The 19,502-nt window shown below is 37.6% G+C and overlaps 1 protein-coding gene across 1 annotated transcript in view; it reads right to left on the bottom strand.

Moving 5' to 3' along the window:
- The window catches only part of LOC131046347 (pre-rRNA-processing protein ESF1), a 106,865-nt gene that overhangs the window by 15,646 nt on the left and 71,717 nt on the right, over positions 1-19,502 (bottom strand). Inside the window, exon 4 of the mRNA XM_057980072.2 lies at positions 7,332-7,494. Coding sequence (XP_057836055.2) covers positions 7,332-7,494 — 163 coding nt within the window. The remainder of the gene's footprint in view (positions 1-7,331; positions 7,495-19,502) is intronic.

The raw sequence follows: 19,502 nt of genomic DNA, 5'->3' as shown, positions 1-19,502 counted from the left end.
TTACGCAGCCCATATTTGTATGACTTTAAAGCATTTTCTATAGGTGGAGGAACAAATACCAGGTCATCAAAAATGGCAAAATCTTTCATGTTGTATGTTTTTCATGGCATACGGTAGTCTTCTAAGACAATTTTCATGGAAAGATGAGTGGCAGCACTTGTGTTTTGACAAAGGCAATGTTGAGAATGTAACTCATTGTTCAAGAAAACTTTCATTTTATCATCAGAACAAATGGAGAAAGAAGAGTATTAAGTCCTGCTTTGATTAATATTGTGATGTGAGCTGAAGTGGCATGCATATTGCTCCTCCGCCCTCACCCATAGAATTTCTAAACTTTCAGCAATCAAAAGCTCCCTAAATAGAGAGGTATGATCAGAAAATGGATCAAATTCATGAAATTTCCACAGTCCATAATGATATCAAGATTCTGCTTCTGGATTTGACTATTTATGTTTCTTTGTTGCCAATGTTTTGGATCAAACTCTATGATCCGTCATCAGGGCAGATAGCTAAAGAAGAGAAATGATAAATTGTTAGCAGACCAAGCAGAATAAATAAAAGAACAGGAGGTTCAGGACAATGAGCACGAGAATCTGGAATATAGAAGAAGCTAGAAGTTAGACGAAGCTGAAAAAAGGAAGCTTACTAAAAAAACACCAAATATAAATAAAAACTAATAAAAATACAAGAATGTAAATATTGACTAAAACTCTTATCACTAAAATTACTTATAATTTATATGTAAAATTATATATACTCTATGAAATGCAAACAAAACAAAATAAAATAATATATAATAAACTAAAAAATAAGCTAGTATTGAGAATATATATATTTGGAAAATTGCTACCAAAGGGGTAGCACTGATTCCATTAAACACAAAAAGAGTACATATAGATTAGTAGAGGGAAAAACCCAAGATCCTAATGGCCTCAATGACCTCTTGGGCTCTCCCGAACTACTCAGCAGAAAACAACTCCTCATTTTCACTTATCATATATTCGTATGTTTCCAAATTGTTTTTCTTCAGATCATTTCTCATAACAGCAATAGTATCAACCATATCCAGGTTTTTGATGACCTCCTCGATCCTGAAAGCGTTCGCCACCAAACTGAAGAAAGAGATTTTCCCTAAACTCATCAGAGCCTCAAGGCAGGTTCCCATAAGCTTGCAATCACCATACAATTAATGGCTTTCTTTGTGACTATATAGTTCCCAGTGGTCCTTGCTACATTGCAGACAAACCAGTCAAGGAGAAAAGAGTTGTGTGAGTGTGAGTCTCCCAGCAACTTGTCACCGATGATCTTCCAGACTAGATCCTCCTCCACAACGCCACTTATGACAAACAACTCCTTCAGCTGCTCCTCAACCAACCCTTGTTTACAGCTGCATTTGCATTTGGGAATGGAGATGAACTCCAACTCCCCCTTCTTGAAAGCAGATGAACTGGCCGTCGTATTTCACCAATCCAACCAACAATGAGTCATTACAGATATAATGCCTTGTTTTGTAATCAGAGTTTGAGGCCCTCGCCATCAATAAGTCCTTTCGCATCATTTCAAATCTGTCTAATAGGCAGTGTGGATCTCCTCAAAGCATGTTGGGCAAGCGTGTACCTTCCATAAACTTACGAAAATCTATTCATAGATCCATCCCATGCCTACGGGTCACTGGAAATGATTGATGGCTCAATCTGCTCAATGATGTGATTAGAAAGAAAGTCAGCATCCATATAAGCTTCCCTGAACACATCTCTAATAGTGCACAGGCCGGCAAACTCCTGTCATTGTTCGTTTGGTCCGGAAGTTTTACTAATCCACCCCAAACCAAGTCACCTGATTCGTTCTTTATTATAAATCCAGCACCAAACAGGCTCGAATTCCCTCGTCAAACCTGTTGAAGTTGATAGTATAATTAAAAAAACATACCATCACTCTTGCTAATTATACTCAACCAATTAAACTATAAGATTTAGTAGATTTTACAAATATTTATTGAACCATCCTTAATATAGATAATTGGTATACAATTGAAAGCAATTTCAGACATTAAAAAATAAAAATAATGGATGTTTTAAGTTAGCCCATTGGTTTTGTTCGGCGAGAAATGGAGATACGATGGGATCCCATTTGATATGAGATTGACAGCCCCAAAACCAGAATATTACAGAAAAATGCCGCACCTGCATTAAAAATTGAAACTCATGGTTTCTATCTGTGTTTTCATGATTTTAAATCACCCAAAACCCTTGTTCCATCACTCACAGCCAAAGCTTGCAGCATATTTGAAAGCTATTCTTGATTTGCTTATGACATTTAATGAAAATCCCAAAAAAGCAATGGCAGACGGAGGTGATGAGCAACAGAGGAATGATATGCCTGCAACTATTTCTGCACATATTGCATTTTTCTACCATTTTTTAGGGTTTATTTTCATTATGTTGGAGGGGTGATTGTAGATCAGTATGTTTAGCGTCTTCCTTGGCTATGATTTGGGTGTCTTCTAAAGGAATGTGGTGTTTGGTCTTTGACAAGTGTTCGGCAAGGGTGGATTTTTGGATACTCATGTCTAATGTCTATCCAATGTTCTTTGACTCTGGTGCTGACCGAACGACCTATCTAGCCAATACAGGGAGTGCCACAAGAACAAACTACTTTATAAACACTAGGGTTGAGATGAAGGACTATGGGGTCTTGAAGGGATACGATTCCTAAGAGTGCAAAGGGGTTTAATACTACAGCAATACATTTTCAGTCTACTTTTCATTTCAGAAGTTGTTGTGTAAACTCTATGTGCTATGTTGTCAACCTTGGTCTGCAAATTTACAAGGTCAGATTTGTATTGATTTAGACTCTTAGACCTACCATCTGCTGATTATGGACAGCCAAATATTTTCTTAGTTCTATGTTTATTGATTACAGTTTATGTCATTTCATAGTTGAAACTTGGAGCCTTTAGGCATTTTTGTTAATTTCTTATATAATATATTAATATGTATGTACATTGACAATAAAATCATTTCAATTTTGTTAATTTGTTTGTCGATTCTCATGTGGAATCTCAATTCAAGTCTAATGGTGTGTATTAAGCTTTTACAATGTCATTACCCTTTTTTTTAATAGTCGTCCCCTGCTGTCCCCTAAAAAAATGGCCCAAAACTACCCGTGCGAGTAACATGCATGTCCCACCAATCTATATATATAGGGTTTTTTTTTAAAAGAACTAAAATTTACTCAAGTTGTTTTCTGGAAGGGGCACACCAATGGAGAACTGCATCCCCCGTCGAGGAGATCACAATCTTCCTCAATGGAGGGCACAGCCCCCATTGGGGAATGTGAGAGCATAATAATGCCTTATGTAATAATTTATTAAAATGTTTTAAATGAGCATATGAAGGGACTTTTCGAATGGAAAAGAAAATCACTTTTAAAAAGAGCCAAAATAGAGACTATAAAAGAAAGAGAATTTCTCAAAGTTAAGCATCCAATTTATGAAATCAAAACTCCTTTTTAAATAGCTTGAGCATTTGTGTTTATTTCTTGTAAGGAAAAAACCCTTCAAGTGTAGATATTTGGAGGACTAAAACTCTTTGTTCTTCAAGGCAGTTTCACCCAAGAATCACAGTCATGCAAAGAAGACTGCAAATATGTTTCAATTTTCACTTTGCTACAATACCACCATTTCAGTACCACAGTACCGTATCATTGATATAAGTATTTATAACTGCAATTTGTATCACAATTATTGTATTTATAACAGCAGTTTGTAGTAAGAATTTGGTGTTGTTTCAAACCACAAGTACAACAATGATTAAACTCGTGGTTTTTCTCGTATCTATCATAAGTTGGTAGTCCTATCCTTGTTTAACTCACAAAAATTTGTGAGTTAGATCTTTCCTATTGCTTCCAGTTATCTGTGTTATTTTAAACAATTTATGCATGAAGGTTTTGGCTGTAACTTTGTTGCTTATATCAATATTCTATAAGTGCTCAACTTGCTCCAACAATAATGATGTCAATTTGCCAAGGGTTTTAATAATAAATATTGATGTTTAGTTGTTGCCATTCAGAATCCCATATTTATTAAAGTATTGTGTAGATAGGAATTTCAAAAATTGCAAGGTTTATATAAGTATTGAAAAGGAGCATTGCATGCCTGCTTGCAACACTTTAGCCAATTTTTTCCACTTAAACCCATCATACTAGACCTAAACATGCCTACAACTTACTCCTACCACTTAAGCATTGTCCTTTAACACTTAAGTTTTCCCCACATCTACCACTTAAAAACAAGTTGTAATAAATTCAGGCACTTCATTCAGTCATGTCTGTCACCTAAGTGTTTGGTTTATGACATTCAAGAGTACTTTTAGGTGCTTGTTATCACATAAAGACCATCTTTGTGCCTATATTAAGTGTTTCTGCCACTTGAACTTGTTTAGACTAAATCAAGCATACCTTTATCCCACTCTCGTCACTCAAAAGGACTTCATAAGCCTAAACAAACATTTTCACCATCCTTGCCATTCAAAACATTCTTTCTACTCAAGTGTGCTTAGCATGCACTTCTGTCATTTCACTCATGTCAAGACACATTCAAGCACTTATCTTGGTCACCTTGACACCTAACCACTACTAAACTAGCTTAGGCCCGCCTCCCAATCGACTTTGTCACTTAAGTCATGTGAATACACCTATTGATGTGCTTTTCAATCCTTTATGCCACTCCACTTCTCCATTTTTCCCTGGCTAGGTGTGCCCTTCAGTCGCAATTGTCACTTAAGTCTTTCTTCTCCATTCTTAGGGCATCATTCCCTATTTCTTGCAATCAAACATTTTATCACTGTCTCAGACTGCCTCTTAGCCATGTTTGTCACTTGATACACCATGTTTGTTGTCCTTGTTTGGGAGTGTACTATTGATATCCTTCTTCCATTGCAAGCCCCCTAGAAGTGTCCTCTCCCACTTACCTCAAATGAACAATACTTCATCACTTTGTTTCTCTTGGGCAGATTCTAACTTTGATAAAAAAATCAATTGTATCACAACTTTCTTGGACTGATCTATAATTACACAAGCATTAATAAGTCTTGAATAAAACTCATCTTCTATATGCAACAATTTGATAGACAGACATGATGAAGCATGCAAGAAAAGACATGCTCTTGAAAGTTTTATAGGGGTGCAACAAGCTCCAACAGAGAATTTTTTTAAATCATGTATTTTAAATATTAATCAATCCATAAGTTGCAAACTCAAACTCCACAAAAATACAACTGACCCAAATTTGATTCAGATTTGACAACTTGGCAAAACTTAACTACTTTAAAAGTACATAAATCTTCTTTAAAAAATTATATTTATGTAAAATATAGTATCAAAATATATCAAATGAATTTAAAAAATGTTGGGGAAGTTTTTTGGAGACCAACCTATAACAACTTGAGCTTCCTCACAAAATTCTACCCTTGCATTTCCACATTTGGGAGCTATATGTTAAAAGAATTTCAATACCTTCTTCAAGTCACACAACAGCAATTTCAGCATCTTTGTCCAGCTCTATTCCAAAGATTCCCCTCACTTTCAAAACATGTTTTGCCTTCTTAATCAAACTTGGACAAAGCCCCAAGTTTCTCAAAAAAAGGGACATGAAAAAGCAAGAAAAAGAACCAAAACTCGAAGCTTAGACAAAGCCCCAAACCTACCATTCATTATATAGAATGAACTAAGAGATATAAAACCAATCAAACAAAGAAATTTAATGAAAAAGATACAACAAAGATATACCAGCCCCTAACACAACGGGAAAATGTTTATTCATCCCATCATATATATATGATGTCAAAATTAATAGGAATGAATCTAGTGTAGTGAGGTCATTCTAATTTAACATGTGCAAATTAGGAATCCAGACTCAGGAAAGATTGATGGATCCAGTGAAGTAAGATCATTATAACTTTAACATATTGCTAAATGAGGAAATTTGGAATTACATTAACCTAAAGATTAACCTAAAGATGGAGACATGTAAACTAATCCCTTGATGACAAGGTGCCTAAAATATGGTAGGGGATTGTAGAGAATGGCTATTAAAAAATAGAGAAAATTTTTAAATATAAAGATATTTCAACATTCATATGATAACATTGATCAAGCAATCATCATAGACATTAAAGAACCTTTATGAGAATTATGAAGTGCATATGTAGGTGAGAGATTTATTATTAAAGTTTTCTTGAAGCCTTCAAAATTGTATGTTTTGTTGTCAAACTCGTTGACAAAAAGGAACAAACAAGTAAAAATATTATTGGTAATGACCTAGTTTGACCTCAACTAGGATACTAATAGATGGGATTGTTCCATGAGTTGTATGTGTAGTGCATGATTGATACATTCTTGCATTGACAAAGTAGCATTTCTTGTGAACTATGACTTAACTCACATTTAGCAATATAATGTCTATGGCATAAAACCTTTGTCTATGGCAATCCTTGTATACTAAATAGGTTGATCAATGTATGAAACAACCTAATCCTTGACTGTGACTTCAACTATGAAGATATAAAGGTCCATAACAAGGGATATATATTTTGTAGATTGTGTGATTGTGATCAATCATTCATCTAATACTTGGTCAAATTTATAGTTTGGTAGGGATTTACAGGCAACACTCCTAGAGGGGTCAAGGGGTAGCAACCATTGTGCAAGTCTGGGAGCTACATCCCCAACAAGGTTGAGGGGTAGCACCTCTCGCAGGTTTTGGGGACAACACTCCTAGCGCATTCCTTAAGGGATGGTTAGTGCTCCCAAAGATAATTGGGGGACATCTGGCCATCCCTAGGATGGCTAGCATACCCAGGGATCCCCTAAAAAAAATTGTGCATCCTAGGGACGTTTTTTATTTTCTTTTTGGCAAAATAGGTGGCAATGTGTGGATGTTTCCTACCCGTCCCATCATCCCCAAAACATCCCCTATGGGGGGCAAGGTCATATATGGCAGGGGGCACATCCCTGGGGAACATATATTTTTTCATAATCTTGGGTTGAAACTCATAACCATTAGATAAGCCACTATTAGATATCATGTCCCTCATTACACAATATGCATTTACATTGAAAATAAAATATTCTTCACACAAACAAGAGGCAAGTTTGATAAAAGACATTCTGAATTCAATTACAGAGATTCCCTAAAAACAATTTCAAATTTAACAATATTTCAGATATTTATTCTGAACTCAACATTGCCATTCAAAGTAAAGCCTACTTGACTATATTGCACTTGGTTGAATAAAACAAGTGAATAGAATTATTTTGGATAAAGAAACTACCTCAGTCCCAACATCTCGAGGAGGTTGATTGAATTCCATATCATCAGGAATGAAACGCAGGTCCATAACATTCGATGTTCTTTCAAACTCTGCTCCATCACATGTTTTGTAAAGATAATCTGCCGTTGTTGCGCTATCACAATCAATAACAGCGTAATAATATCTGTCAACACAGCATACAACATAGGTGGTTCTAAGTTCTAAGCACTTTGATTTCAATACGACATACACTGGCAAAAGGCAGTACCCTTGCTTCACACTACAAAAATAATAATTCTTAGAAGTTATTGTTATAGAAGAATGAAATCCTTAACTAGAGGGATATGCCACTTTGTTCACAAACTGCCTGTAAATTAGAAACATACAAATTTTATTACACAGTAACAAGTAACAACCACAAGCAATACAAGGTTCAGAAGGTATTACTCAGAAACCACTAGCAATGTTAGGAACTCAAAGAAAGATGCTAACACATCAACCCAAGGAATTTCATCTCAAAGTCATGCTTTCACTTTGATAACGCCTTTGGTGTCAATAATGCCACTATAAACCTCTTTCCTACAACTGTAATATAAGCAGTACAACTAACACAAAGACCAATTGCAAATTTTGAATTTGGAGTACTATAGCAGAACGGAATCCTCAACTAGTGGGATATGCGCACTTTGTGTGTGAACCATAGTTTTAGAACTCAACTGCAGAAACTCGGTATATTAGAAGAATATATAATTCATTAGATGAACTTAAATAATTGTTAACATAATATTATTAAAAATCATCAAAACTGAATTTAGAGAATGCATGGGTATATGTTCTATTAATTTTGGAACAAAATGGAGTACTATCATATTATGATTGATCTTCATCATAGAAAATTAAAACCATAAAATAATATACAAATCTCTCCACTCACTAAAGCTCGTCACTAACTCCAGCTTTGAACTGGATGGTAAAGATTCCTCATCAAGAATATCATCATCTAGTGAGCCCCCCTCTCTTATGCTTCCACTGATCCCTACATTTCTGTTTCCGATGCCCCTTCAACTGCTATACTCTCAAATTTACTGATCTCCTTGGCAAACATGAGCTCCACATTTTCAGCAATCCAATATAAATCAATAAAGCAAGATCACAGAAATCAAGCATTACAAGACAACAAAAAACTTCCTAGACAGCATAAAGATACACAAGAAACAAAGAATCAAAGAAGAAGTATCATAGGATAACCACAAGCCACCATAATAAAGCATATTATCAGTTTTCACAAACAGTATAAGGATCTCCTGAGCTAGGAAGATCCCTTTTCCCAGATCTTTGAATCAGTTTAAAAGTGAGGCATTCGAGCTTAAGGTGATGAAAACACAGAGAGAGACCTTCAATTTGTTGCACTATATGAATCAGTGTGGTGTCTTTTTCAGGGCTGTGGGTGATATTCTCCTTCATAAGGAGCATTAGCATATTTTTTTGCTAGATCCCTGTAAGAACATCTACAATGATATAGATACAGTACTGCTAAAGTTGGTTGCAAACCACCTAGAGATCATTGCTATAGGCCATGCAGAGGATACAATTTATCAAAACAGGAGTATTGACTGATTTTCCTTAACTTCCTTAGTCAATCTAAGTTTATGAGACATTATCAATAGTAGCAGCATTGATTATGTGCCCATGATTGTGGTGTGTGGGGAAAGTGTCTCGGGGTGAAAGGGGGTATTTAGAAGGTTATGAAGCTAAGACGGAAGGCCAAGCATCCATTGCATAAGGAGTAATTGATAATGGGCCTGTCAAGATGCGAAGTTGGGTTGTGATTGAAAGCTACCTGCAGTTAGTGAGAAGTTACTATGCTGATAGGGGATGGGGAATTGATGGGCCTGCTAGGTTTGATGCCATAGCTGAAGAAACATGTGGATCTACTATGAATTCTCTAATGTAAAAATTCTTGCAGACTAATATTTAGGGGCATTCAGGTTAAGAGAAGGTTTGGCCAGACCCTGACAGGAAATGGAATAGTGCTGCTCTCCTCCCATGGCAAGTCCCTTCAGGGTGGTTTTGGAAGGGTAAGTGGATAGGAAAGGAATCTTCATCCTCATATTTAATAGGCCCATAGGAATGAGAACCACTACCAAGAGCTTACCAAGGGCTAGGGTTAGGGTTATTGAACTACACTATATAATAGAAAATTCCATTAAGTCCCATAAATGATAGGCTGCATAGAGTCCCTGATTAAGGCATCTTATCTCTCAAGTGATGGTAATATTTTAGCAACTATTGCTCTTCAAAAGGCTACAAGGAATCTCTTTGAGAGTTGTGTGGTTTGATGAGTTGATGGAGGTTCAGATGGGAACTCTAATGGCGAAATTTAGCCTTCGTAAGTAAACACATAATTGCACTTCTTAAAAAAAATCCACCATCTACAAAACTACAATTGAACTTTTGAAAGGCTCTACTTTTTACATGACTCTTGGCTTGATCTCTTTGAAATTAATAGAGATGAAGGAAACAGCCTATCCTGCATACACTTGTAAATCTACAACTCATCACAAATTGTCTCTACGGGGTTAATCAAGAATCATCCTCTCCATAGTTGGCAAACTCGTAGAGTATTCGACGAGTTTAAACTCGCCGAGTTTTTGCAAAAAACTCAGTGAATTTCTATTAAAAACTCGGGTACACTAAAAAAAGAGGCCCAAACACATCAAAAAATTATGTATTTTTGTTTTCTCAGGTCAGTTTCATTCTCTTCATCAAAATATATACATGTAATATAACATTTAAGTATAAGAAAGAAAAAAGACATGTTGAACTTATACTTTATTTCATGTATATATTGGCAGGATGTTTGAGAGTGGTTTCAGATCTCTAGGAGTTATAATGCAAATTCTAGGTTCTAGAAGATCTTTTAATTTTTCGATCTTGGTCAAATTTCAATAATCAGTATGCTCCTATCAACATTCTCTCACTCTCTCTATCTCACTCACTTTATCTGCCCCGAATTTTAGACCTGTCTATCTCCCTATCACTCTTCCTCTATCCCCTTCTCTACCACACTCCATCTCACTCTCTCCTCTCTCCCCCAAGATCTAGATCTATCTCTCTACCCCTCTCTTTCTCACCCTCAAACCCTGGCGAGGGGTGCTACTCTCAAGTCTCAACCTAATTTTAATTTGAAGATGTTTGGTGCAAAGTTGGGGTGGAAATACCCCACATCTCAAAAAAATTTCCCTCAAAATCTTATGTCAACCTCGTAGTTCATCCAATTGTAAGCGCAATTGGAGCTTGTTTGAAGCAAATCACACGAAGAAGAGGTGCAAGTTAGTGCAAAAACGCCTCAATGACCTTGTCTTCGTGCAATATAATCTTCGATTGCGCGTAAGGAAGGTAGAGGAAGTAGAAGGTGGTCCAATTGACTTGGATGATATAGATCCTTACAGTGATTGGACATCATAGGAGCAGCCTCCATTGTTGTTTGAGGATGACATCACTGATTTGGAGAGGCAGGCTAAGGAGGAGGAGGGGGGTGGATTTGGTTTCACACTGGATGGCATTGAGGAGGAAGAGGATGAGGATGAGGAGTCATTGCCAATGCTAGAAGCAGGTGGGGTCATAGCTTCATCCAAGATGGAGGACAAGCCAACCATACCGAGCGAGGAGGCACAATTACGCCCACTGCAGACTTTTAGGACTAGACCCTCTAGTTCTACCTCTCCCCTAGTTTTTGCTAGAGCTGGGAAGTGGGAAGAGGAAGTTGTAATTGTAATGATGAATTTACTTTTGGTTTTACAAAAACTATTTACTATTTTGCTTCTAGGCTTCCAGCCATCAGCAATCCTCATGAGGATGCGATTTTGTAGACACTTTGCAGTTAAATATATCTAGAATCAACTTGTTTCTTTTGTGTTCTCATTTATTGACTCATTGGATGCATCTTCTCATCAAATTTTGCAAAAAAAATGCATTTTTAATTAAATTTAAGCGTGTTTTTAAGTTGTCGAGTTTTTCGCAGAGTTTTTGTCGAGTTTTCCCCGAGTTTTTTTCAGGCCTTGGCGAGCTTTGCCGAGTGGCGAGTAGTTCATCTATGATCCTCTCTATGCACATGTAGAGCTCATCCAAAGCGTACTCATTAATCTTAAATAAAATTATAAATAATAGAAGAAAAATTTGAGATCCACATAAGGGATCACTGCATGTATGTGTTTAACTTTATCCAGCTGCTTGTCCCAACTCTAATTAATTATACATCACAAGGGTTCATATTTTCTTATATTTTTCCCATAGCAATGTCGGATGGTCCTCTTGGCCACCCATGACCTCGTAAAGACAACCCATTGCATTCTTCCCCCATCCACCAAACTCAAAACCTTGACCAATAGTTTCATTACCTAAAACAAAATACGTTAAACTTACAAAGTAATGGAGTTGATTACTTTGTTAGGTTGAAAATGATGAGTTAAAAGTTACCTCGCATCTTATCTATGGTCTTTGCTAACACACCAGAAACGATCTTCACGGCCCTTTCCAATTCAACCTTTCTCATATATGGAGACTCCATCCATTAAGTGCTCATAAACATCTCCTTAAGAAATGTTGTTATAATGTGATAAGTAGGTGGTGAAATTGATTGGCTACCAATTGTATAAATTCTTTTCATTTGGTGTGCTCTTCCATCAAGTTTAGTACCCAAGGATGGTTGTAGCTACATTTGGTAATGTTCCTCACTTCTTCAAACACAATTGTCAGCCATCCAAGCATGTTTCATCAATTAAGAGATCAATGTAATGGGCACCACAAGGCCACCAAAAAAGAAGACCATGTTTCTTCTCAAGAAGTATTCTGATTGTTAGGTACGTTGTTACATTTCCACTCACAACAAGACAACATTATCAACACCTACTTCCATGATCACCTCCAAGAACATATTGCACAAAGTCTTAGCATTTTTTTTTTCTATGTAGTAAAAATCAATCAACTTCTAAACTAGAAATTGCCTACTTTAGCTTCAATAGAAAGTTGACCCATGTGTAGTTCCTACCATCCATCCACTCATCAAAAAAACTATTGCAAGGCCTTTTGTGCCAGATTCTTTTTTGATATTCTATTGTCACCTCACTATTTTTTGATAATTTACTCCAACTAGGTGCATTGATGCTCTCTCAACAACTATCAATTCATAAACCAACAACTCACAATATTGGCATCTTGCAAAAGAAACCATATATTATAATACCAAAAAATTTGCTGCGGCCATCCTTGCTTCATGATGCTTTACCCGATTTGGAGTATTACCTTCAAGTGAACATTACAAACCATAAAAAAAATACAACAAAGAAACCCTATGTATGCACAGCTATCACTACAACATTTTTGACAATTTTTTTTGAAAAAAAAAATCGTTGTTATTCGTGGGTTTCCTACAATGGCCGACATTTTTTTGTTTTCTGATGATTTTTTTTACAAAAATCGTGATTCTACAACATAATTAGGGTTTTGCAAATCCACAATTTTAACAATTTTTTAATCGTGGATTTCAAAGTTTCGACTAGGGTTTCTATTTTTTGATGATTTTTTCCACAAAAATCATGTGATTTTTGCTAGCACCTATTTTTGACTAATTTTTGACAAATCAAGGGTTTTTCATGTTGTGATATGCACCTAGGGATTTGTACCAAAGGGTTTGACTGATTTTTGACAAAAAAGTTAAAGTTTTTCCCAATTTTTTATTGTTTATTGCTGGAGTTGACTTTGACCTTGTTTTTGGTGCCTTTGAAAAACAGGAGGGATGGCATCTTTGACCAACAGCATGTTGGAAGGTAACCAAAGATTTGATGGCAAAAATTACAATACCTAGAAATAGTGAATACTCAAGAGTACCAATACCTATGCCTAGATCAAATTGTTTTGGGTAATTCTATTTGTCCCACAGCAGCAGGCAAACCCCAAGACAAGTTTCATAAGCGTAACTGTGAAGAAGTTATGTTACTCAAATTATCTGTCACCGACCAGATGCTTCCAAAAGTGCCATATTGCAAGATTGCTCCACAAATCTGGACTCACTTGATGAACTCAAACAAAGGCAGAGCATTCTCCTTAAGAATATGTTGTTCTCAAGTATGATGGATGACAAGATGTCTTTGAAGGATGATATCATGATGATCAACGACATTAGCAATCAACTAGAGGCCATTGATCACAAGATGGAAGAAGAGGATATGGTAGTGTTGTGACATATTCAAACATCGCCCCATTGCAAATGGGGACCCCTACTTTTTTCGCTTTGTGGGGTTTTGCTTACTTTTTTAGAGTTTTGTCTGTTAGCCTTTTCTTTTCGAGTGTCACCAGGGGGATCACCTGGATAGCAGGCTCTGCTTGAGCTAGGTTGAGTCTTTGGGGCCCCAGAATTAGGGTTTCTTTGAAAGTCTTCCTTAGGGCCTGGTTTTGCTCTTGTTGCTGATTGTGTCTTGCTTGGTGAGTGAGTATCATTCTTGAAGGTCCGAGCTAGATCAAGTTGGTGAGTGATGAAGTCTGGAATGTCATCCTGATCTTCAAATGCCCTGAAATTTGGCTGTCTGGAATGTCTTGATCCTGAAATTTGGCTAAGTCTGGAATGTCCTGATCCTGAAATTTGACTAAGTCTGGAAAACTGAAGAATCCTCCAAAAACTAGATTTTGCAATATAACTCCTAGAGGTCCGAAACCACTCTCAAACATCCTGACAGTATATATGGAATATAACTTAAAGTATAAGAACGAAGAAAGATATAAGGAAATGTCACTTATACTTAAATGTTATATTCCATAAAATGATCCTGACGGAGAGACCAAAATGTCAAATTTCGCTCCTGACCCTTCCAAAGGGTCCAAAGCAAAATTCTCCATAAGACATTCTACTTTGACCAAAACCTAGAACTAACGCATTCCCAGGCTTGAATGAAGGTAAAAACGCTTGTTTAAATGAGGAAATCTGAAAATGAAGTCAAGATTTGAGCCCAAGGATGATTTTCGCTCCTAACCCTTCCAAAGGGTCCAGAGCGAAATTCTTTTTCTCCACTTTGCTCTTTGACATGACCAAGTTTGTTGACTTCTGGGGCGTGATGGGAAGGTTTTGATGCACATTTGTCTTTGAGAGGAGATTTGAGGTGACAAAATGATGGAATTTAGCCTAAAGTAGGAATTTCACTCCTGACCCTTCCAAAGGGTCCAGGGCGAAATTCTTGAAAACCTCATTTTCTCCCTTGTTTAGACCAACATTCTAGTTTTGAGGTGATGGGATGTGAAAATGTGAAGGATTTTGGCCAAGATTAGGAATTTCGCTCCTGACCCTTCCAGAGGGTCCAGAGCGAAAATCCTTATGCACCTAAATTTCTCACTTGTCAAGATCAAATTCATAGTTCCTTAGGCATGTATAGAGGTGTTTTGACATGTTCTAGCCTTAGGAGATGAGTAAAGGTGAAAAGAATGAAGGATTCTAGCCTAAAGGGTGAATTTCACTCCTGAACCTTCCAAAGGGTCCAGAGCGAAATTCTTGAAAACACTCATTTTTCCTTTAGCCAGAGTCGGGACCAAGGTGGAAATGAAAGGAGAGGGATCTATGTTTGCCTCCCAAAGAGGATGAGAGTTGGAAAAGTCAAAGATCAAACCCAAAACATGATTTTCACTCCCGACCCTTCCAAAGGGTCCAGAGAGAAAATCTTTGTAGCTCTTATTTTCTTCCTTATTTTGGCTAAAGCTTTGGCATGATGGAGAAGGAATTAGTATGTTCTTGCCCTAAGAGGGAGTGGGATGCTTTGGAAGATCAAGATCTTAGCCTAAAAGAGAATTTCGCTCCTGACCCTTCCAAAGGGTCCAGAGCGAAATTCACTATAAACCTCATTTGCTACTTGATTTGGGCATCAATCCTTGTTCCTTAGGTGGAAAATGATCTAAGTTTGCTTATTGAGGTGGTTTGAAGTTTGAAAAGTGAGTGATCAAGCCTAAACTAAGATTTTCGCTCCTGACCCTTCCAAAGGCTCCAAAGCGAAAATCCTCCTAAGACTCATTTCCTCCCTAGTTTGACCAAATTTTGATTTGCAAGGCGTCTTGAAAGGAAGGATGGACATCTTTTGCCATTGGAAATGTTTGAAAGCATTGAAAAGTGAAGGATTTTGAGCCAAATAGTGAATTTCGCTCTTGACCCTTCCAGAGGGTCCAGAGCAAAATTCGTAGAAACACCTACTTTTCCATTGGAGGAGGTCAAGTCCTTGGGTTTTTATGGCGTGGAAGGAAGTGAGATAGCATGTCTTTGCCTCTTGAGGTGGTTTGGAGTTGGAGAAATGAAAAATCAACCTCAAAACATGATTTTCGCTCCTGACCCTTCCAAAGGGTCCAGAGCGAAAATCTTCATGGACCTCATTCTCTTCCTTGTTAGGCCAAGTTCTTAGTGTCCAAGGCATGATGGAGGAGGGATAGACATATTCTTGCCTTGAGAAATGATGGAAAGCAATAAAAGATGAAATATCAAGCCTAGAATTCTCTCTTTCAACATGCCTTGGACATCAAAATTGGGTCAAACAAGGAAGGAAAAGCATTTTAGGTAGATTTTCGCTCCTGACCCTTCCAAAGGGTCCAAAGCGAAAATCTACCTAAAATGCTTTTCCTTCCTTGTTTGACCCAATTTTGATGTCCAAGGCATGTTGAAAGAGAGAATGGGCATATTGAAATCCTTGGGGATGTTTGAAAGCGTTGGAGAATGAGGGTTTTGGCCAAGAAAGGAAATTTCGCTCCTAACCCTTCCAAAGGGTCCAAGGCGAAATTCCTTGAAAACCTATATTTTCAACCTTGCTAGGGCTTAAAACCTTGTTCCTTAGGCGAAAAGAGATGAAATTTTACCTTGCAAAGAAGATTGGGATTGAAAGAATGATGATTTTGGGCTAGAAAAGGAAAATCCCTCCTGACCCTTCCAAAGGGTCCAAGGCGAAATTGTGCAAAACCTATCTTTTCCCTCAAATTTATGCCAAGTCTAGTGTGGGTCAAGAATAGAGTTGTCCTTAGGCATGTCCTTGAATGGTCAATAATTATCAAGTTTGAAGGAATTGAGCCAAATGATGAAAATCGCTCATGACCCTTCCATAGGGTCCAGGGCGAAAATTCTTCAACCACCTATTTTCCCTTGCAAAATCAAGTCAAACTTGGGTTCGATGTGAGAGGGGAAGTGTTTTCTAGCCTTTTGAGGTGAATTCAACTTGAAATGATGGAAGAATAAGCCTAAATTAAGAAATTCGCTCCTGACCCTTCCAGAAGGTCTAGAGCGAAATTCTAAAATCCACCTATTCCTCTCACATTTGTGCCAAGCCAGGCCTAGACAAAGATGATAGAAGCCCTTGAGATTGCCCTTGAATGGATTTTTGTCTCCAAAAATGATGATTTTGGGCTAGAAGAAGAAATTCGCTCCTGACCCTTCCAAAGGGTCCAGAGCGAAAAACACTAAAACCATCCTTTTCTCCAAATTTTGTGCTAAGTCAAGCATGGACTAGGGTGAGAGAAGCTATTTGGAATGCCTTGGAAAGATGTTTGATCACCAAAGATGCAATTTTTGAGCTAAAATTGGAATTTTGCTCCTGACCCCTCCAAAGGGTCCAGAGCGAAATTCTAGATAGGTCATGTCCCTGGCTAGGTTTTTGAGCGAATTTGACTTTTTAGGCCTTGTGAAGATCAAACCAATGATGCCAAGTTGGGAAGTGGATTCAATGTGAGGGAGTCTAGGTGAAGTGAGGTGAAGAAAGTGAAATTTAGTGTGAATAGACAAGCAAAAAGTGAATTTCGCTCCTGACCCTTCCAAAGGGTCCAAAGCGAAATTCTTCAAAATCACTATTTCCCCTTTGTGTCAAGACAAGATTTTGATTCATAAGGAATGAAAAGACTGGAGGGAGGTTATTTGAGCCTTGTAGGGTGAATTGAGGTAAAGAAAGTATAAGATGAAGCCTAAAGAAGGAATTTCGCTCCTGACCCTTCCAGAGGGTCCAGGCCGAAATTCCCATTATCACCTAATTTGCCCATGTGAGTGTTGTTTGTAATTAGGGCTGGCGGATTCCAATTGCCTTGGGCAACATTGGAATCCCCCCCCCCCCTTCATATAGGTCCAGGCCCAATACCTCTCGGCCCTCACCTAAAGAGACTTCCACGCTTCACTCAACTCAACATGCCTCATTGATAGGGTCGGCTCTATCAATTAAAAGGGAATCAATAATTAATTGTTTAATGGTAAAGGAGGCCGACATGTTTGAGAAGCTATATGTCTCCTATAAATGCAGCGCATACTTCTCATTATCATAATCAAGTTTTTCAAGCGGATGAAATTATATTCGGTGAAGAGCGAATTTTATACTAAGGCATTTGGAATAGCAAACTCCTCTAGATAGTGGCAGTAGACAGCGAACTTCATTAGCTTGCAGAAGATCCAAATTGAAGGCAGCGAACTCCTATCCTAAATAGGAGAGAGCGAACTCAACCAAACAGTAGCAGATCCCAAACAGTAGACAGCGAACTCCACAAGAGGCAGCAGACCACTCAACCAAACAGTAGCAGATCCCAAACAGTAGACAGCGAACTCCACAAGAGGCAGTAGACCATCTCCAAAATATAGAAGACTTCTTTAAAGAATTGTGCTTAGATGAGGACTGCAAACTGATTGAAGAGTATTTCATCTCTTCCACATAGTGGCTGCAACTCCAGATAAGTGTGTAATGTTCAGTTGAATTCTAAATCATAAATCAGATCTGAGGATCCTTTGGCTGGGTTTTTCCTCCTAGGAGGTTTTCCCAGGGTAACTGTGCATTGTCTTTAGCATTTTCATTTCCCTTATTATGCTTAAAGTATGGAAAACAATAAATTAATTAACCTAATTCTAAATTTCTGAGTCTTATTCAATCTGAAAGTACTAAAAATAACACGGTATCAGAGCTAATTGGTTAGATCAATCTTCAGATTTAAAATTCAGTACACCTTTATTTTCAGTTTGTTGTAGCTTTTGCAAATCAGGTCAATGGGGCTGAAAGTTGAAGATAGGCTTGATGGGAATCTAAATTTTACTGCGTGGAAAGTTTGAATCAAGTTGGCTCTTGAGGAAGAAGACCTTCTTCAATTCATAGAAGAAAAGGAGCTAATTGAGCCTTCGGATGTAGCTGAGTTGAAACAATTCAAAAAGGATGCTATCAAGGCCAAGAAGATTCTCATTGATTCAGTCAAAGACCACCTCATCACCTCTATCGCCTCATTCACCACTGCTAGGGAAATGTTCAGCCATCTACAAGGTACATATGAAGTTAATAATCTTAGTAGGGCAATTACATTAAGACAACAACTAGTAGAATATTAAAATAATGTTAATTTTAGTATTAATGCTCAATAGTGTATATTCTATTTTAGTTAGATTGTCTACAATCTTCTCAGCAGTTTCTTATTAGAAACTTGCTATTCTTGTAAATATTCTTGTATTATTCATGAGCGTCTTGCTCATTCTGTTAATGAATCAATTCTTTGAAATCCATATGCTTCTGCATTTGTTTTAGGTATTGTAAAACTTCTCAGGGAGAAGTATAATTCTTAACCATCCTCTGCGGGCAATGTAAGATGGTGTTGTAAATGTTAACCACCCTCTGCGGGCAATGTAAGGTGGTATTGTAAACTTCTCAGGGAGAAGTGTAATTATTATCCATCCTCTGCGGGCAATGTAAGATGGTATTGTAAATATTAAACCACCCTCTGCGGGCAATGTAAGGTGGTATTGTAAACTTCTCAGGGAGAAGTATAATTATTAACCATCCTCTGCGGGCAATGTAAGATGGTATTGTAAAAGGAAGTGTAAATTGTTAAACCATCCTCTGCGAGCAATGCAAGATGGTATTGTAACCTTTGACCATCCTCTGCGAGCAATGTAAGATGGTAGTAAACGATCCTCTCCACCCTCTGTGAGCAATGCAAGGTGGATCCAGTCTATGCTTGTGTGCATGCTGGAAGATTATGATTATGATTCTATTCCCTAATTAAGAGGGAGTGTTGTTTGTAATTAGGGCTAGCGGATTCCAATTGCCTTGGGCAACATTGGAATCCCCCCCCCCCTTCATATAGGGCCAGGCCCAATACCTCTCGGCCCTCACCTAAAGAGACTTCCACGCTTCACTCAACTCAACACGCCTCCTT

The sequence above is a fragment of the Cryptomeria japonica genome, chromosome 8, assembly GCF_030272615.1.
Source record: "Cryptomeria japonica chromosome 8, Sugi_1.0, whole genome shotgun sequence".
Classification (NCBI taxonomy): Eukaryota; Viridiplantae; Streptophyta; class Pinopsida; order Cupressales; family Cupressaceae; genus Cryptomeria; species Cryptomeria japonica.
The sequence above is the reverse complement of the archived record's forward strand: the minus strand, read 5'-3'. Positions and strand labels throughout refer to the sequence as shown.